Source organism: Phaseolus vulgaris, chromosome 8, assembly GCF_051622355.1.
Source record: "Phaseolus vulgaris cultivar YP4 chromosome 8, ASM5162235v1, whole genome shotgun sequence".
NCBI classification, from domain to species: Eukaryota; Viridiplantae; Streptophyta; class Magnoliopsida; order Fabales; family Fabaceae; genus Phaseolus; species Phaseolus vulgaris.
The window spans coordinates 29,906,768-29,927,075 of record NC_143505.1 but is presented as its reverse complement, the minus strand read 5'-3'; the positions used below and the strand labels follow the sequence as shown (position 1 = coordinate 29,927,075).

Genomic DNA, 20,308 nt, shown 5'->3' with positions numbered 1-20,308 from the left:
TTAGGAATTAGTGAAGTAAACAAGTAAATATTTAAATATATATCACTCTGCAGTGAAGAAACATAAATAATTTCTTTTCCTATAGGAAATCGAAGTATATGAAACGGAGGACAATGCCGGCAGAGTAATAGAAAATTTAGACAATGATGCAAGTGAAATCAGAGCAGAGGAAGGAATGGATGCCAAACAATTGACTGATTTGGAGATGTCAAAGTCAGAAACCGAAGGTAAGTAAGATTTGAAATTTTATAATCGAACTTGACTCAAACCGAAAACAAGAAAAAACACAAAGCATATATTCATGCCAGGAAGAAATTAGCACCGTTAGATGACATCAACAGTTTTATTCACCACTATATGTGGATGACAACATAGACATTGTAACTTTTTGTGCCAATATGGGAGTGTTTGTGAATTTTTACAAGGCTTTATAATGCTAATATAAAATAGAAAGATATTCAGCTTTTTGTGTAAATTATTGCAACCAATAGCCAACACGTATCAGTCAAAACTGAAGTTGATAAGACTAGTCAACAAGTGATACAGGCAAAAGCAGATGATACAGAGAAATTTAACAAAGAGATGCAAACGTCACAATATTTTGTTAATGAACAGCAGAAATAAACTCCACTAATTAGACTGGGGGACAAGAAGAGGTTCCAACATCTCATGCCAGAGACAAAGAGGTTAGAAGAGAGAAAGTAGATTGAAGATATGTGAAAAGTGTGTGGAATGTGTTGGAGATCCCACATCGACTAGAGATTAGGACACTTCGTAGTATATAAGTGGGTGCAAACCTCACCCCATTGAGCCGGTTTTATGGGGTTGAGTTAGGCTTAAAGTCCACTTCGTAATATGGTATCAGAGCCATTTCGAGCCTATCCTAGCGAGTGTTTGTGTTGGGCCTATCGTGCCACCTGCTATCGGGCCGCTATCCGACCACCCAAAATATATAGTCCCACGCACGAGTTGGCAGTCTCGGCGTGAGGGGGGTGTGTTGGAGATCCCACATCGACTAGAGATTAGGACATTTCATTGTATATAAGTGGGTGCAAACCTCAACCCTATGAGCCAGTTTTATGGGGTTGAGTTAGGCTTAAAGTCCACTTCGTAATATACTATGAAAGGCTCTCATCTCTAGTCGATGTGGGATCTCCAACAGAATGCATAACAAAGTCCATTTATAAGTTAATGGAAATACATACATGATATGATATTCCTATAAATATATTCTGATAAATCTGATTCTAAAAAGATATTTCTATAATTCTATACATACACTGTCAGCCACCAGAATTCATCCACCACCAGCCACCAGCCACCTTTTTGTCACTGAACAATTCAGCATCTTTTCCACAAGGTTCGCCGGATCTCCTTGTCCTTGTTTCAACCCTTGTTTCTCTGGTTTCAGCTTCGATTAAGAGGCTCCTCTCTTATTCTCTCTCTCTCATACTCCTTCTCCACCACTGTTTGCTATCTTTTACAGTTGGCACTGGTTGTCTAGTGTAGATTATTTCTCTTATTCTCTCTCTCCTATACTCCTTCTCCACCACTGTTTGCCATCTTTTACAGTTGGCATTGGTTGTGTAGTGTAGATTATTCTTATAATTCTGATTGTTGGCGAATTCATCCTTCAATATGTCTTCCTTTACTCAAAGTGGATACATACATCCTTAATATTCCTTATGAAGAATATCAAGAATATTTTAGTTTGAAGTTTGACAGCCAAACACAACCTTGAACTAGTTTGTCAAAAGCTTGCATCTCTCAAACCTTTCATTAGTTTGAAGCTTTAATGTTGTTTTCCGTCATAGTGATCTAAAAGAGATGTACATGGATCAACCTTTAAGTTTTATTGCTTAGGATGAGTCTGGCTTGGTTTGTAAGTTACATCAGTCTCTCTATGGCCTTAAGCAATCTCCTTATGATGTTGACTTGGCACGATTTTCCATGGATAGACGATCCACTACTGGGCATTGTGTTCTATTTGGAGAAGAGATTATTTCTTGGAAAAGAAAAAACAAAAATATGGTTGTCCAATCTAGTGTTGAAGATGAATATAGGGGCAATGACATTTTTCATTTGTGAACTTGGATGGGTAAAATAAATTATGTGAGATCCAACAAATGAAGATGTATTGTGATAACCAAATTGCTTCCAATCCAGTGTTCCATGAGAGCACTAAACACATAGAACTTAACTGTCATTTTATTCGGGAAAAGTTGTTATCCAAGGAAATTTGTACCCAGTTTGTCAGATCCAATGATCAACTTGCAAATGTGTTACAAAATCTTTAAAGGGACCATGGATTGAATTTATTTGTTCCAAGCTTGGTACATACTGTTGCATAATCAGGAGAATTATGCTATAATTAAGTGCAGATTCCATTCTATATTTATAATGACATTCTATATTTATAATGACAGATTTGTTAGTGATTTTATTTTATTTGATTTGTACAGCTTTAAACACCCATTATTTCTAGCTTTCATTACCTATTATTTCTGGCTTTCATTACCTATTATTTCTTTCCTTAATTAGGTTGTAAAATAGTCTATAAATAGACACTGTAATCACATTTGTAAAATACATCAGAAATACATTCCATCTATTTCTTTCAACTTGGTATCAGAGCTCTTGATATGGGAGACTCTGCTTCTGCAATATTTTTTTAGCAGCCTTCATTGCTGCAATTTATTTTTCTGGGTAGCCTTCATTGCTGAAATTATTTTTTTTATAGTTGAAGAAAGTAAACAAGAGTCGCAGCCTATGAATGCAAGAGTCACAGCCTATGAATGTTAAAATAGGTAGTAAATATAGGTAGTTAGTAGTTGTATTGGAAAACTGCTATTTTTTGTACCTATGAGTTGTTTACTTATTTGTATTAGTTGAAAGAAACAGATGAAATGTATTTATAAGATGATTTACAAATGTGATTATAGTCTCAATTTATAGATTGTTTACAACCTAATTAAGAAAATAAATAATAGGTAATCAAAGCAAGAAATAATGGGTGATTAAAGCTGTACAAATCAAATCAAATCACTAACAAATCTGTCATAATAAATAGAGAATGAAATCTGCACTTAATTACGGAATAATTCTCCTGACTATGCAACAATATTAATTACTTTGATATTCCTGATGTAATTTTCTTCTCTAAATAACAAAGATCAGTTGACAGATAATCAGTCTCCTAAGCTCTTTTTCTCCCAGTCTTAAAGTTCAGATATGCAGTATTTGTGTAAATGATTGCTTTCAATATTTCAACTTTCTTAAAACAGGTGTGCCAGAAGATGAAGTTATGCAACCAATATCCAATGCGGTACAGGTCAGAATTGAAGCAGTTGAGGAAAGTAAACAAGAGTCACAGCCAAAAGCAGATGCTACAGATAAATCTAACAGAGAGGTGCTAATAAAGAAATTTGTTACTGAGGAGACTGCAGAAATAAACACCAATAATTATACTGAGGAACAAGACACGGTTCAAACATCTCATGCCAACGAGCAAGAAGGAACTATGGATGATGAAAAATTACATGAAGAAGAAGCAAAAGGGATTGAAGAAAAAACCAAAACTCAGTTCCCAGAGGAAGAATTTCAGACAACTTCACCCATTCCTGCCTTTATCCAAGAAGATTCGGGTCAAACTTCGCAGCAAGAAACACTGAACATTCATGAATCAGAAGTTCTTGATAATGACAAGCAAAGCTGCATACCAGAAAGAGAACTTGATGGAAAGTCCACTGTTGTTCAGGTAAGCCATTACTGAAGTAAAAAAGTAGAAATTTACATGTACATCAAGCTTTATATGAACAAACAAAATATCGGTTATTTTCCTAAGTTGTTTAAATAATATTAGACTTATTCATCCAGGAAACTAACAATCCAGAAACCAAGGACAATGTCAGCACAGGAGCAGATAATTTAGACAACAAGGATGAAATTGAAGTTACGGCAGAGCAAGGAACATGTGTCGAACAATTGACTAATGTGGAGATACCAAAGTCAGAAACCAAAGGTAATTAAGTGTTGAGGTTTTAGAACCAAATATGACTCAAAACCCTGAATGAAAAATAAAAATGGAACAAAGGTTATATTTATGATAGAAAAATTAAAATAAAATCATGACTTTAGATGAAAGAAAAAATTATTTAATTCACATAAACAAACAATTTTAGTAACTACTTTATGAGGATTATAACATACAAATAACAATTCTCTATGCAAATACAAGAGAACGTATACTTCTCTTAAAAGAGTAAGAAAAATCAGCGTTTATGTAAATGATTACTTTCAATAACACATGTGTATCATAATAACAGGTGTGCCAAAAGATGAACCTCTGCAACCAATAGCAAACATAGTATTAGTCAGAACCGAAGCAGTTAATGAGGGTAGTCAACAAGGGATACAAACTCAAGCAGATGTTACACAGAAATCTAACAAAGATGTGAAAACACCGGAATATGTTACTGCAGAAACTATAGAAAAAAACACCACAAACTATAATAAGGAGCAAGAAAAAGTTCCATCTACTCCTGCCAAAGATGAAGGGATTAAGACTAAATTCAACCACAAGGAAGAAGCAAACGGAATTGAAGAAGCCGCAAAAATACAATCACTGGAGGAGGAAGTCCAAACAAAATCACCCACTCCTATCCTTATCCAAGGAGATAACAATCAAGTTCCATATAAAGAAACCTTGGCCGTTGATAGATCAGAAGTAATTGATAATGCCAAACAGAGCTGCATAACTGAAATTGAACTAGATGGAGGAAATTCCATTGTTGTTCAGGTTAGGCATTTGTGAAGGAAACATTTAAAACTTTACATATATATTAGCTTATTGTTATCGCACAAAAATAATTTATTTTCCTAAATTTTATAATAATATTCTACACAATCATCCAGGAAACTGAAAAACCTGAAACCAAGAACAATGTCAACATAAGAACAAGGAATTTTGAGGACAAGGATGCAAGTGAAATCAAAGCAGAGGAAGGATCATATGACAAACAAGTAACAGAAGTGGAAAGATCAAAGTCATTAACGGAAGGTAAATAAGTTTTTGTAGTTCATATATTCAAGAAAAGAAAACAAAAAAAAATCATGACTTTCGAAGAAAAATGCCAATTATTCATAAACTAACAAAATTTACTTACTTAACATAGGAACTTTGTGGGCCAATATGAAATCTTTTGTCTCACTGGGACTATTTTAATTTTCAAAAGAAATCATACATGCAACTAAATAATAAGATAGCAGCATTCAAGTTAATGACCGCTTTCAATATCTCCATTATAAAACAGATGTGCCAGAATACGAAGATCCAACTGAAATAGAAATTACTGTAGTGGTCGGAGCCGAAACAGTTAATGACAGTAATCAAGAACAGATAGAGCTCGACGATGGTACAGAGAAAAAATCTAACAAAGAGGAACAAACACCAAAATATGCTGCTGACGATACGGCACAAATAAACACCAATAATTATCCTGATGAACACGACAAGGATCAAACATCTCATGCCAAGATAAAGGAAGGGATTGATGAGGAAATTTTGGATCAAATGACAAAAGCCAAAGCTACTGTGCAATCAAGCAAAATGCATTTACCCCAGGAAGAAATCCAGACAACATCACTCACTCCCGCCGTTGTTCAAGGCAACACTAAACAAATCTCACAGCACGAATTACTGCATGTTGATGAATCAGAAGAAACTATTGATTACGTCAAGCAAAGTTGCATACCAGAAATTGAACTTGAAAGAAGGTCCACAATTGCTCAGGTTAGCCCTCTGGTGTAAACGAGTAAAAATTTATAAATATAAATCTCCTTTGAAAAAACCAAAATTCAATCCTTTTCCGAACATCTTATAGAAATTTTATACATACATTTCATAATTTCAACTAGGAAACAGAAAAACCTGAGTCCAACGACAGTATCAGCAAAATAACAGAGATGTCAGCCACCAACGATGCAACGAAAATCAGAGCAGAGGAAGAAACAGATTCCAAAACATTGGCTGATCTCAAGATGCAGAACTCAGAAATCGAAGGTAACTAGGTTTTCACAATTTTAGACTCGATTTTTACTGGAAAACACTAACCAAAAGAATAAGTGCAATAATATATAGAAAGTAAAACTAAACACAACTTGACGTAAAAGACTTATAATTTACTGTACATACATTTATATAAACAAGTGTTTTTAGATGAAAATGGCAGTTTTACTCACTCCTAACATGCATACAGTAATACTTTGGCAAATATGGGAGCTTTATGAGGCACTGGGACTATTTTTATTTTCAAAAGAACTTAAACATGCAATTAAATAACAAGATAGAAAATTCATGTTATTGATTAATTCTTAATATCCAGAAGATCAAGTTCGGCAACCAATAGTGATCATAACCGAAAGAGTTGATGACACTAAAGAAGAACAGATACAGCTGGACAAAGACATTACAGAGAAAAAACCCAACAAAGAGGAACAAACAAAACAATGTGTAGATGATGACACTGCCGAAATAAACACCACTAGCTATACTGATCAACATGACAAGGTTCAAACATCTGATGCAGAAGTAAAACAAGGGATTGAGGATGATGAAAATTTTGGAAGACTGATAGAAGACCAAGCTACAGCAGAATCAAGCAAAATGCAGTTACCCAGGGAAGAAGTACTAACAATATCACTCACTCCTGCCTGTGTTCAAATAGACACTGAAAAAATCTTACAGCAAGAATTACTACATGTTGATCAATCAGAAGGTATTGATTATGTCAAGCAAAGTTGCAAAGAAGAAATTGAACTTGGAAGAAATACCACTTTTGCTCAGGTTAGGCCTAAGTGGTTTAAATTAGTAAAAGTTTACATATATTACATCTCCTTCGAAAAATAATCAATAATTTTCATAACTTTTGAAAGAAATTTTACACATACATTTCACAAATTCAACTAGGAAACTGAAAAACCCGAGACCAAGGACAATAACAGCAAAGTAACAGAGAATTCAGCCACCAGCGATGCAACAAAAGTCAAAGCAGTGGAAGAAACAGATTCCAAATCATTGGTTAATTTCAAGACCAACAAGTCAGAAATAGAAGGTAACTATGTTTGGAAAGTTTAAAACCGGTTTTCACTCGAAAACACTAACCAAAATAAAAACATCAATACTGTAAAGAAAATAAAACTAAACACTACTTCGCGTGAAAGAAATATTATTTAATGTACATAGAAATTTAAAAACACGTGCTTAGATGAAAATGGCTGTTTTACTCACTACTATATGCGGACGATAAAATGTGTACAGTAATTCCTTGGCAAATATAGGAGCTATATGAGCCACTGGGACTATTTTTTGTTTTCAAAAGAACCTGTACATGCACTTAAATAATAAGATGCCACAATTTATGTAAATGATTGATTCTTAATATCCAGAAGATCAAGTTCGGCAACCAAAAGGAAATGCAGTAGGGATCGTAACCGAAAGAGTTAACGACACTAAAGACGAAGAGATACAGCTGGATGAAGACATTACACAGAAAAAACCTAACGAAGAGAAACAAACAACACAATGTGTAGATGAGGAAACTGCCGAAATAAACACCACTAGCTATACTGATCAACATGACAAGGTTCAAACATCTGATACAGAAGTAAAACAAGGGATTGAGGATGATGAAAATTTAGGACCACAGATAGAAGACCAAGCTACAGCAGAATCAAGCAAAATGCAGTTACCCAAGGAAGAAGTCCTAACACTCACTCCTGCTTCTGTTCAAATGGACACTGAAAAAATCTTACAACAAGAATTACTGCATGTTGATGAATCAGAAGCTATTGATTATGTCAAGCAAAGTTGCATAGAAGAAATTGAACTTGGAAGAAATACCACTTTTGCTCAGGTTAGGCCTAAGTGGTTTAAATTAGTAAAACTTTACATATATTGCATCTCCTTTGAAAATAAAATCAATAATTTTCGTAACTTATGAAAGAAATTTCACACAAACATTTCATAAATTCAACTAGCAAACTGAAAAACCCGAGACCAAGGACAATATCAGCAAAGTAATAGAGAATTCAGCCACCAGCGATGCAACAAAAATTAAAGCAGAGGAAGGAACAGATTCCAGAACATTGGCTGATTTCAAGACCGACAAGTCAGAAATCGAAGGTAACTATGTTTTGAAATTTTAGAACCGGTTTTTACTCAAAAACACTAACCAAAAGTAAAACTTCAATACTGTAAAGAAAATAAAACTAAACACTACTTCGCGTGAAAGAAATATTATTTAATGTACATAGAAATTTAAAAACACGTGTTTAGATGAAAATGGCTGTTTTACTCACTACTATATCCAGACGATAAAATGTGTACAGTAATTCCTTGGCAAATATGGGAGCTTTATGAGCCACTGGGACTATTTTCTATTTTGCAAAAAACCTGTACATGCACTTAAATAATAAGATGCCAATATTTATGTAAATCATTGATTCTTAATATCCAGAAGATCAAGTTTGGCAACCAATAGGAATTGCACTAACGATCGTAACCGAAAGAGTTGGTGACACTAAAGAAGAACAGATACAACTGGATGAAGACATTACAGAGAAAAAACCTAACGAAGAGGAACAAACAACACAATTTGTAGATGAGGACACTGCCGAAATAAACACCACTAGCTATATCAGCAAAGTAACAGAGAATTCAGCCACCAGCGATGCAACAAAAATTAAAGCAGAGGAAGAAACAGATTCCAAAACATTGGCTGATTTCAAGACCGACAAGTCAGAAATCGAAGGTAACTATGTTTTGAAATTTTAGAACCGGTTTTTACTCAAAAACACTAACCAAAAGAAAAACTTCAATACTGTAAAGAAAATAAAACTAAACAGTACTTTGCGTGAAAGAAATATAATTTATTGTATATAGAAATTTAAAAACAAGTATTGAGATGAAAATGCCTGTTTTACTCACTACTAAATCCGGTCGATAAAATGTGTACAGTAATTCCTTGGCAAATATGGGAGCTATATGAGCCACTGCGACTATTTTTTATTTTGCAAAGAACCTGCACATGCATTTAAATAATAAGATAGCAGAATTCATGTAAATGATTGATTCTTAATATCCAGAAAATCAAATTCGGCAACCAATAGGAATTTCAGTAGCGATCGTAACTAAAAGAGTTGATGACACTAAAGAAGAACAGATACAGCTGGATGAAGACATTACAGAGAAAAAACCTAACGAAGAGGAACAAACAAAACAATATGTAGACGATGACACTGCCAAAGTAAACACCACTAGCTATACTGATCAACATGATAAGGTTCAAACATCTGATGCAGAAGTAAAACAAGGGATTGAGGATGATGAAAATTTAGGACCACAGATAGAAGACCAAGCTACAGCAGAATCAAGCAAAATGCAGTTACCCAAGGAAGAAGTCCTAACACTCACTCCTGCCTCTGTTCAAATGGACACTGAAAAAATCTTACAGCAAGAATTACTGCATGTTGATGAATCAGAAACTATTGATTATGTCAAGCAAAGTTGCATAGAAGAAATTGAACTTGGAAGAAATACAACTTTTGCTCAGGTTAGGCCTTAGTGGTTTAAATTAGTAAAACTTTACATATATTGCATCTACTTTGAAAATAAAATCAATAATTTTCGTAACTTATGAATGAAATTTTACACATACATTTCACAAATTCAACTAGGAAACTGAAAAATCCGAGACCAAGGACAATATCAGCAAAGTAACAGAGAATTCAGCCACCAGCGATGCAACAAAAATTAAAGCAGAGGAAGAAACAGATTCCAAAACATTTGCTGATTTGAAGACCGACAACTCAGAAATTGAAGGTAACTATGTTTTGAAATTTTAGAACCGGTTTTTACTCAAAAACACTAACCAAAACAAAAACTTCAATACTGTAAAGAAAATAAAACTAAACAGTACTTTACGTGAAAGAATATTATTTATTGTATATAGAAATTTAAAAACACGTGTTTAGATGAAAATGGCTGTTTTACTCACTACTAAATCCGGACGATAAAATGTGTACAGTAATTCCTTGGCAAATATGGGAGCTATATGAGCCACTGCGACTATTTTTTATTTTGCAAAGAACCTGTACATGCATTTAAATAATAAGATAGCAGAATTCATGTAAATGATTGATTCTTAATATCCAGAAAATCAAATTCGGCAACCAATAGGAATTGCAGTTGCGATCGTAACCGAAAGAGTTGATGACACTAAAGAAGAACAGATACAGCTGGATGAAGACATTACAGAGAAAAAACCTAACGAAGAGGAACAAACAAAACAATGTGTAGATGATGACACTGCCAAAATAAACACCACTAGCTATACTGATCAACATGACAAGGTTCAAACATGTGATGCAGAAGTAAAACAAGGGATTGAGGATGATGAAAATTTTGGACCACAGATAGAAGACCAAGCTACAGCAGAATCAAGCAAAATGCAGTTACCCAGGGAAGAAGTCCTAACAATATCACTCACTCCTGCCTTTGTTCAAGTAGACACTGAACAAATCTCACAGCAGGAATTACTGCATGTTGATGAATCAGAAGTTATTGATTATGTCAAGCAGTGTTGCATACATGAAATTGAACTCGAAAGAAAGTCCACTATAGCTCAGGTTAGGCCTAAGAGGAGTAAATGAGTAAAAATTTACATATATAACATCTCCTTTGAAAAATCCAAAATTCAATCATTTTCCGAATCTGTTTTAGAAATCTTATACGTACATTTCCTAAATTCAACTAGGAAACTCAAAAACCCAAGACCAAGGACAGTATCAGCAAAGTTACAGAGAATTTAGGTAGCATCAATGCAAGGAAAATCAGAGCAGAGGAAGAAACATATTCCAAAACATTGGCTGATTTCAAGACCCGCAACTCAGAAATCGAAGGTAACTATGTTTTGAAATTTTAGAATCGATTTTCACTCGAAAACACTAACCAAAAGAAAAACTTCAATAGTGTAAAGAAAATAAAACTAAACACAACTTTACGTGAAAGACTTATTATTTAATGTACATAGAAATTTATAAACAAGTGTGTTTAAATGAAAATGGAAGTTTTACTCACTCCTAACATGTATACAGTAAATTCTTTGGCAAATATGGGAGCTTTATGAGCCACTGGGACTATTTTTATTTTCAAAAGAACTTTACATGCATTTAAATAAAAAGATAGCAGAATTCATGTTAATGATTGATTTTTAATATCCAGAAGATCAAGTTCGGCAACCAATAGTGATAGTAACCGAAAGAGTTGATGACACTAAAGAAGAACAGATACAGCTGGATGAAGACATTACAGAGAAAAAATCTAACGAAGAGGAACAAACAACACAATATGTAGCTGAGGACACTGCCGAAATACACACCACTAGCTATATTGATCAACATGACAAGGTTCAAACATCTGATGCAGAAGTAAAACAAGAGATTGAGAATGATGAAAATTTTGGACCACAGGTAGAAGACCAAGCTATAGCAGAATCAAGCAAAATGAAGTTACCCAAGGAAGAAGTCCAGACAAGATCACCTAGTGCAGGCTTTGTTCAACATGACACTGATAAAATCTTGCAGCAAGAATTACTGGAACTTGATCAATCAGAAGTTATTGATTATGTGATGCAAAGTTGCATACCAGAAATTGAATTTGACAGAAAGTCCATTATTGCTCAGGTTAGGCCTAAGTGGTGTAAATGAGTAAAAGTTTAGATATACAACATACATCATTTTGCTAAGTTTTTAAAGAAATTGTATACTTATATTTCATAAATCCAACCAGGAAACTGAAAAAACTGAGACTGAGGACAATATCAGCAATGTAACAGAGAATTTAGGCACCAATTATGAAAGCAAAGTCAGAGAAGAGGAAGAAACAGATGTCAAAAAGTTTGTTGATTTGAAGATGCCAAAGTCAGAAATCGCAGGTAACTAGGTTTTCAAATTTCAGAATCTATGTTGACTAGAAAACATTAACCAAAAAACAAAATCCAATAGCATATTCATACAGAGAAAATAAAAATACAAACATAATTTTATGTTCAAGAAACATTATTTAAAGTACATAAAAATTTATAAACAAGTGTGTATAGATGACACTGGCAATTTTACTCGCTGCTATATGTGGATGATAACATGTCTATGGTAATTATTTGGGCAAATATGGGAGCCTTTTGTGGGATTGTGCCTATGGAATCTTATTGTCACACTGGGACTATTTTTATTTTTAAGAGAACTTATACATGCATTTCAATACTGAGATAGCAGCCTTCATGTTAATTATTGTTTTCAATATCTAATTTTTATAGAAATAAATGTGCCAGAAGATGAACTTCTGCAAACAATAACAATTGCAGTTGTGGTCGGGACCGAAACAGTTGATGACAGTAATCAAGAACAGATGCGGCTGGAAGAAGACATTACAGAGAAAAAATCTAACAGAGAGGAACAGACACCACAATATGTCGCTGAGGACACTGCAGAAATAAACACCAATAATTATACTAATGAACATGACAAGGTTCAAACATCTGATGCAGAGGTAAAAGAAAGGATTGAGGATGACGAAAAATTTGGTCAGCAGGAAGAAACCAAAGGTATCGAAGAAACAAGGAAAATACAGTTACTGGAGAAAGAAGTCCAGACAAGATCACCCACTACTGCCTTTGTTCAAGGCAACTCTGATCAAATCTTGCAGCAAGAATTACTGCATGTTGATGAATCAGAAGTTATTGATTATATGAAGCAAAGCTCCCTACCAGAAATTCAACTTGACAGAAAGTCCACTGTGGTTCAGGTCAGTCCTAACTGGTGTTAGAGTAAGAAATGACAGAATAACATCTCTTTTGACCAAACCTAAAATCAATCATTTTCCTAACTTGTTATACAAATCTTACACTTATATTTCATAAATTAAACCAGGAAACTGAAAAGCTTAATACCAAGGACAATGTTGGCATTGTAACAGAGAAGTTAGGCACCACTGATGCACACAAAATCAGAGCAGAATTGGCTGATTTCAAGATGCCAAAGTCAGAAATTGAAGGTAACTAGGTTTTAAAATTTTAGAATCGATTTTAAGTTGAAAACAATAACCAAAAGACAAACTCCAATAGTATATTCATACAGAGAAAATAAAAACAAAAGGCATAACTTTACATGCAAGAAATATTATATAATGGTCATAAAAATTTGAAAAGTGTCTTTAGAGGACAGTAGCAGCTTGAATCAATCCTATATGTGGATGGCATCATGTATATAAGTAATTCTTTGGTCAGATACGGGAGGATTTTGGCGGCACTGGGACTATTTTAATTTCCATAAGAACGTATACATGCATTTAAATGGTAAAATTCAAGTTAATGATTTCTTTCAATGTCTCATTTTTGTAAACAGAGGTGCCAGAAGATGAAGTTCCTCAACCAATAGCAGTTGCAGTAGCGATCAGAACCGAAACAATTGATGACATTAATAAAAAACAAATACAGCTCAAAGAAGACATAACAGACAAAAAATCTAACAAAGAACAATCACCACAATATGTTGTTGAGGACACTGCAGAAATAAACACCAATAGCTATACTGATGGACATGACAAGGTTCAAACATCTCATGCTGAAGTAAACCAAGGGATCGAGGGTTTTGGTCAAGAGGAAGAAGCTAGCGGTCTTGAAGAAAGAAATAAAAGGCAATTACCTAAGGAAGAAGTCCAGATAACATCACCCACTCCTGCCTTTGTTCAAAGGGACACTGCTCAAATCTCGCAGCAAGAATTACTTCATATTGATGAATCAGAAGTTATTGATTATGTCAAGCAAAGCTGTATACAAGAAATTGAACTTGACATAAAGTCCACAACTTTCCAGGTTAGGCCGAACTGGCGTGAGTAAAAATTTACATACATAACATTTCCTTTGAACAAACCAAACATCATTCATTTTCTGAACTTGTTATACAAATTTTATACCATAAATTTAACCAGGAAACTGAAAAACCTGAGGCCAAGGACAATGTTGGCATAGTAACAGAGAATATAGGCACCAATGATGCAAGCGAAATCAAAGAAAAGGAAGAAACAGATGCTGAAAATTTAGCTGATTTGAAGATGGCAGAGTCAGAAATCGAAGGTAACTAAGTTTTGAAATTTTAGAATCGATTTTGACTAAAAAATAACCAAAAGACAAACTCCTTACTATATTCGTACAAAGAAAATGAAAATAAACACACAACTTTACATGCACGAAATATTATTTAATTTATATAAATATTTAAAAACAAGTGTATTTAGATGACACTAGCAGTTTCGCTCACTGCTATATGCGGATGATAACATGTATATAGTAATTCGTTGGGAAAATATGAGAGCCTTTTGTGGCAATGGGACTGTATTTGTTATCTAGAGAACAAAGTCAGAAACCAAAGGTAAATCATGTTCAGAAATTCTGTGGATGCCAAAACGTATATTTAAGCAAGGAAAATAAAAATAAACACATGAAACAAAAATTATTTAATCCGCATAAAAGTTAAAACAATTAGCATCACATGAGATGACAAAATCAGTTTTACTCACTACTATATGTGGATGATAAATACACATACTAATTTTTTGGGTCAATATGGGAGTCATTTTTTTGGCCCAGGGACACAATAACTGTATTAAAATAGTAAGATCTGCAGTCATTGTGTATATGAATCCTTTCAATATCTATTTTCTTTATAACAACAGGTGTGCCTAAAGAAGAATCTCTCAAACCAATACCTGACACGGTTTTTGTTGAAAACAAAGCAGTTATTGCGAGTCAAGAAAAGAGACAGCCACAACAAGAATTTGTTAAGAAATTTAACAAAGAGGTGCAGAAACCACAATATTTTACAGAGGTCTCGGCAAAAATAGAGACCACCAATGACACAGAGGAACCAGAAGAGGTTCCACCATCTCAGCCGCCTAAGGAGAAATCAGGAATCAAGGATGATGGAAAATTGGAAGAAGAACAAGAAGAAAAAGGAATTGAAGAGGCAACAAAAACACAGTTACAAGACAAAGACATTAGGACAACATTGCCCATCCATACCTTGATCCAAGGTCATTTTGATCAGATTTTGCAGCAACAAACACTGCATGATGATGAATCAAAAGGAATTGGTAATGCCAAGAAGAGTTGCACGCATGAAATGGAACTTGACAGAGAATCCATTATTGTTGAGGTTAGGCAGTGGTGAAGTAAACATCTCAAACTTTATGTATTTATCAGCTTGCTTTGACAAATCTATTCTTATATCATCTGCATTAAAACCAGGAACCTGAAACCAAAGACAATGTCAACATAATAAAACAAGAACAAGCAAACAACCAATCAGAAAAATCAAGCATCCAAAGAGGCATTACAGATAATATAACAGCAGAAGGACTTGTCACATTGGAAAGCAACAGAAAAATAAGTGATGATGTCTGCACTGATGAACAGAAGACGGTAAAATCATGCTCAACTGAGAATTTGGACAACAAAAATGCAAGTGAAATCAGAGTAGAAAAATCATCAGAGGCAAAACCATCAACTTATGTGGAAATAATTGAGTCAAAAACCCAAGGTAATTATTACGTTGATTTTTTTTAATCAAGATACTCTCAAAACCCTAAACCAAAAAACAAACAGTGCTTAAATTCAGGTCAAGAAAAGACATAAACACATGACTTTAGATAAAAATTCTGCAACCAATATAAAAATTAAATAATTAGTGTCTTCAGATGACAAACAACTTTATTCACTTACTATAAGGGGATGATAACATATACATAATTTGGTGGCCTACTAAAAGCAACTTGTTGTGGCATTGGGACAATTTTAATTTTCAAGAAAACAAATAGATGTAATAAATTAGTAAGATACTCAAAATTGCATAAATGATTGGCTTAAATTTCTCATTTCTTGTAACAATAGGTGAGCCTGAAGATAAAGCGTTGCAAACAAGGCTGAATTCATCATCAAATGGAAATGAAGGACTTGATGAGAGTAGTCCAGAAGACAGACAGACAGAAGCAGAATTTACAGAGAACTTTAACAAAGATGTGCAGACACCACAACGTGATACAAAGGTGACTGCAGAAACAAACACTGCCACTTATCCTGACAAACAGCAAGAGGCTCCAGCTTCTGATGCCAATGAGAAACTAGGGATTCAGGATGAAGGCAAATTCGATCAAGAAGAAGCAGAGGGTATTGAAGAATCAATAGAAAAATTGTTACCAGAGGAAGAAATCCAATACACATTGCCCACTCCAACATCTGTCCAAGGTGATATTGATAAAATGTCACAGCAACAAACACTGCATGACAATGAAATAGAGGCGATCAATAATGCCAAGAGCTGCATGACAGAATTTGAACTTGACAGAAAATCTATAGTTGTTGAGGTTAGGCAGTAGTGAAGTAAAGAAGTAAAAAATTACAAACATATAGAGTTTATTTTCTTAACATCTTATACAAATATACTCATTGTAAATATGGTATAGGAACCTAAACCAGAAACCAAGGCAAATGTTGACTTCGTGAAAGAAGAACAAGCAGACCATCAATCAGAAGAATCAAGTGTGCAAAGTTTCATTACAAATTATCTAATAGTTGAAAGACATATGACATCAGAAAGCAATAAAGAATCAAGTGATGATGTTGACCTCGATGGACACAAGAAAGAAGAATCACACTTGGTGGAGTTTTTACAGATTAAGGATGCCAGTGAAATCAGAGCAAAAGGAATACACACCAATCAATTGACTGATATAGAGATACAAAAATCAGAAACTGAAGGTGATTGTCTTCTGAAATTTTAGCATTGAATATGAGCTGATAATGAAAAATAAGAAACAAACACATCCATTTCCTGCAAAGGAAAACAAACACAATTTTGGATGAAAGAAATTTTCTCCAATCCACTTTAAAAAATTATGGTGTCTTTAGATGACAAACACTTTTTTTCACTTCTATATGTGAACTTAAACAGTAATTTTGCCACACTATAAAGAAGCTTGTTGTAACATTAAGACTTTTAATTTTCAATAGAACTTAAAGTTGTATTATAGTAACATACACAATCTTAATGGAAATTGAAGCATAAAATGCTTATTACCCTTCCAAGTAGCTTAGTTATTTTGTTTTGTTGAGTTCAATGTATACCATGAAGTTGTAATGTTATAGCTTTTCATTACTAGATACAGCGACAGACAGTATGTGCTCAAAACTCACAAATTTTTTCATTACTTTTAAGTCAGATTTATTTTCCCTTAGCAGACTAAACTCTAAATAACAAAAAAGTTGAAATTTTATGTTTTCCAGACATGATGCTTATCAGAATCAATAAAAATAAATATTTTAGCAGTTGAAAAATCTCACATGAAAAAATGACAGGTCCACAAAAAGAAGTCCAGCCAAAATTACCTGCTCCTGCAACCGTCCAAGGTGACACTGATCAAATCTTACAGCATCAAACACTTCCCAGTGATGCATCAGGCATAATTGATAACGACATGAGATGCATACCAGAAAATAAACTTGACAGAATGTCCACTGTTATTGAGGTTGACAGCATGTCTGAGAAAAAAAGAATCATTTATTTTCTTATTATTAAAACTTATATTGTATTTATTCAAATAGGAACCTGAAATCAAGGCAAACATCAACATAGTAGAAGAAGAACAATCAGACAAACAATCACAAGAACCTAGCATGCAGAGTCTGATTACAGAATATATAACAGAAGAAGGCCATTTAGCATCAGAAAGCAATTCAAAATTAAGTTATGATATGAATGCAAAGACAGTAAACTTGCAGGTGGTAGAGAATTTAGGGATCAAGTATGGAAGTAAAATGACAGTAGAGGAAGTTACAGATGCCAGACCACCAAGAGGTGTGGAGGTAGAAAAAACAAAAAATGAAGGTAATTATGTTCTGAAATTTTACCATACAAGTTGACTTGATAACCAAAAACAAGAACCTGAAAAGAAAAACAAAACACATGGCTTTAGATGACAGAAATAATCTTTAATCCATTTACAAAAATAGTTTCCTTACATGACAAAAAAAAATTATTCACATTTGTGTCTGGATGGTAAAATATAAGTAGTAGTTTTGTGTCCCCATGAAGAGTTTGTTGTAGCACCTAGAACTTTTTTAATTTTCAAGAGAACATGAACATTGTTGTATTAAGATAAAAACATTGTTGTATTAAGGTAGAAACATATGTAGACATAAATGACTTCTTTTAATATCTCATTTGTACTTGAATAGGTGTGCTTGACTTTAAAGCGAAAACATTAACTAATGCAGAATTGGCTGAACATGAAACACTTTATGAGACTAATCAAGAGACGCAACCAGAAGAAGAATTTTCAGGGACATATAGCAAAGGCAAGCAGACACCACAATCTAGCATGGAGAGTGTAATTACAAAGCATATTAATTCAGAAGGAAAGGAAATAACTGAAAGCAGTACAAATTCAAGTTATGATGAGGAAGAACAAGAACAGGTTATAAACACATACACTATAGAAAATTCAGAAATCAAGGATGGTAGAAAAATCATGCTAGAAGAAGCATCTGATATAAAAGAAGCCACAGGTATTGAATTACATAAGCTTAAAACAGAAAGTAATTATGTTTTGATAACTTTCTATTTTATTTTTACCCATGGCTATGTCATCCAAACAAACAAATATTAAATTTAAGTGTCTACCATAAAAGAAAAAATTCCTACATGACATTTTGAATCATTTAAAGTTTTGAAGAAACGTATAAATGTACTAAAAATGGACATCTTACTTGTCCAATGACAGATGAACCTGTGGATAGAGCCATCTCAATTATATCTCCCATGTCATTTGTAAGAATTGGGATAGTTGACGAAAGCATTCAAGAACAAATACAAATGGAAGTTCAACCCGCAGTGATCAATACCGAAGAGGACCAGAAACCAGAAAATGATTTTGTGCGGAACACGGAAATTCTCGAGGTGTGACTTCACTTCAACAAATTAAACTAGATACTGATATATACCACATTGCATTTCAGACTTGCACATCTTAATTTAATGTCTGTTAGAACACCAAATATTAATTTTTTGAACGTACAAATATCTGAGTTCTGATGCAGTTTTATGTTAAATTAGGAATTTAATTTAAAAAAGGTGTCAGGCAACACTTGCGTGGAAAATGAAGGGAAAGTTAAAGTCCAATCTGAAGCAAATAACCAGAAGACCATTAAAAAGCATCCAAATTTAGAAGAACTGGAGACTGCAGAAACAAGTCCAAGTAGTGATACCAAAGAACTTGGAAAGCAACGTGAAGTTACCAAACTTGGAGGTGTCTCTGAATCAGTATCAGTAGATATCACAGAACATACAGACATGGGAAAACTGGAAACTCAAGAGACCGAAAATGCTATATCAGGCAACACAAAAGAAGATAAAGCAGGAGACGAATTCGAAAAAATAAGCCCATCATCTAGTGTGGATGTCATATCCAGAGACTCTCAAGACACTGGCACCAAAGTTTTGCACAAAAAATCTAACGGCATCCTATCAGGTGTAGGGTCAAAGGTGAAGCACTCAATTTCCAAAGTGAAGAAAGTCATTACGGGCAAGTCTTCACGCCCCAAGACACCACCATCATCAAAATAAAATAAAAAAATAAGGGCTCATTACACAACTGCATGATGCTGCTGAAAATAGAATATACACATGTTTGGGAATTTTAGAGGGCTTATTTCTTATGTTGAGGAATTGGATTGATTTGTTTCATTGATGTATTGGATATATTATCCTTCTAAACCGGTATAATGTATTCATATTTTCTTGGTATGAATTTAGTATTTGTTAAACATAGGCACAAATAGTTGGTGATCGAGAACATAGGAAAAGGGTTTGAAGCTATTCTCCAAGGTACTCTCTTCTCTTTCTGCACTCACCGCACCGCTTCACTCACTGCACATGCACCACCTCTGCACTCACTGTCAAAGGGACACCTGAAATGAATCATTAGACCCTACAAAGACATCCAAAGAACAAAGAAAAGTGACGAAATTCCAGTTCTGAACATCGTTTTCTCGAGAACCAAACGGAAAAGTGAGAAAATTTTGCCATAGAAAGAATAAAAGAACATACCTGACTCAAACACCACCACCTGTGTACCTTGCAACGAATCAATGGTGGGTCAGGAAATAGGACGGTTGATTTGGTGCGCGTGTTTTTCATT

At 34.1% G+C, this 20,308-nt stretch overlaps 1 protein-coding gene and 1 long non-coding RNA gene across 42 annotated transcripts in view; one reads left to right on the top strand and one right to left on the bottom strand.

Moving 5' to 3' along the window:
- LOC137824195 (A-kinase anchor-like protein) overlaps positions 1 to 19,934 on the top strand; it is a 40,409-nt gene extending 20,475 nt beyond the window's left edge. For 2 of the 38 annotated variants that reach the window (XM_090294457.1, XM_090294476.1), the window contains 31 exons: positions 86 to 227; positions 3,285 to 3,757; positions 3,877 to 4,021; positions 4,326 to 4,798; positions 4,915 to 5,059; positions 5,313 to 5,791; positions 5,917 to 6,061; positions 6,384 to 6,844; positions 6,968 to 7,112; positions 7,447 to 7,913; positions 8,038 to 8,182; positions 8,517 to 8,810; positions 9,145 to 9,611; positions 9,736 to 9,880; positions 10,214 to 10,686; positions 10,815 to 10,959; positions 11,282 to 11,742; positions 11,849 to 11,993; positions 12,375 to 12,862; positions 12,988 to 13,111; positions 13,462 to 13,931; positions 14,048 to 14,192; positions 14,792 to 15,270; positions 15,363 to 15,654; positions 16,005 to 16,477; positions 16,577 to 16,871; positions 17,469 to 17,638; positions 17,715 to 17,997; positions 18,348 to 18,677; positions 18,893 to 19,068; positions 19,225 to 19,934. In XM_090294457.1, the coding sequence (XP_090150583.1) occupies positions 86 to 227; positions 3,285 to 3,757; positions 3,877 to 4,021; positions 4,326 to 4,798; positions 4,915 to 5,059; positions 5,313 to 5,791; positions 5,917 to 6,061; positions 6,384 to 6,844; positions 6,968 to 7,112; positions 7,447 to 7,913; positions 8,038 to 8,182; positions 8,517 to 8,810; positions 9,145 to 9,611; positions 9,736 to 9,880; positions 10,214 to 10,686; positions 10,815 to 10,959; positions 11,282 to 11,742; positions 11,849 to 11,993; positions 12,375 to 12,862; positions 12,988 to 13,111; positions 13,462 to 13,931; positions 14,048 to 14,192; positions 14,792 to 15,270; positions 15,363 to 15,654; positions 16,005 to 16,477; positions 16,577 to 16,871; positions 17,469 to 17,638; positions 17,715 to 17,997; positions 18,348 to 18,677; positions 18,893 to 19,068; positions 19,225 to 19,734 (9,585 nt within the window). In that variant the 3' untranslated portion in view covers positions 19,735 to 19,934. Of the gene's footprint in view, positions 1 to 85; positions 228 to 3,284; positions 3,758 to 3,876; positions 4,022 to 4,325; positions 4,799 to 4,914; positions 5,060 to 5,312; positions 5,792 to 5,916; positions 6,062 to 6,383; positions 6,845 to 6,967; positions 7,113 to 7,446; positions 7,914 to 8,037; positions 8,183 to 8,516; positions 8,811 to 9,144; positions 9,612 to 9,735; positions 9,881 to 10,213; positions 10,687 to 10,814; positions 10,960 to 11,281; positions 11,743 to 11,848; positions 11,994 to 12,374; positions 12,863 to 12,987; positions 13,112 to 13,461; positions 13,932 to 14,047; positions 14,193 to 14,791; positions 15,287 to 15,362; positions 15,655 to 16,004; positions 16,478 to 16,576; positions 17,288 to 17,468; positions 17,639 to 17,714; positions 17,998 to 18,347; positions 18,678 to 18,892; positions 19,069 to 19,224 lie in introns of those variants that run through there. The other 36 variants (XM_090294478.1, XM_090294482.1, XR_016515146.1 and 33 more) reach the window with 35 other exon arrangements.
- LOC137824198 (uncharacterized) lies at positions 12,533 to 20,305 on the bottom strand. Of its 4 annotated transcripts, XR_016515151.1 has the most exons (6): positions 20,218 to 20,280; positions 18,879 to 20,078; positions 18,021 to 18,054; positions 17,499 to 17,651; positions 16,311 to 16,390; positions 12,533 to 15,366 (listed from the first exon to the last, which is right to left on the bottom strand). It is a non-coding gene; the product is annotated as an uncharacterized LOC137824198 (long non-coding RNA). The 4 variants fall into 4 exon arrangements; XR_016515152.1 differs by lacking the exon at positions 12,533 to 15,366 and having other exon boundaries at positions 20,022 to 20,098; positions 20,218 to 20,305; XR_016515153.1 differs by lacking the exon at positions 12,533 to 15,366 and having other exon boundaries at positions 20,022 to 20,078; positions 20,218 to 20,276.
- Between the last annotated feature and the right edge of the window lie 3 nt (positions 20,306 to 20,308).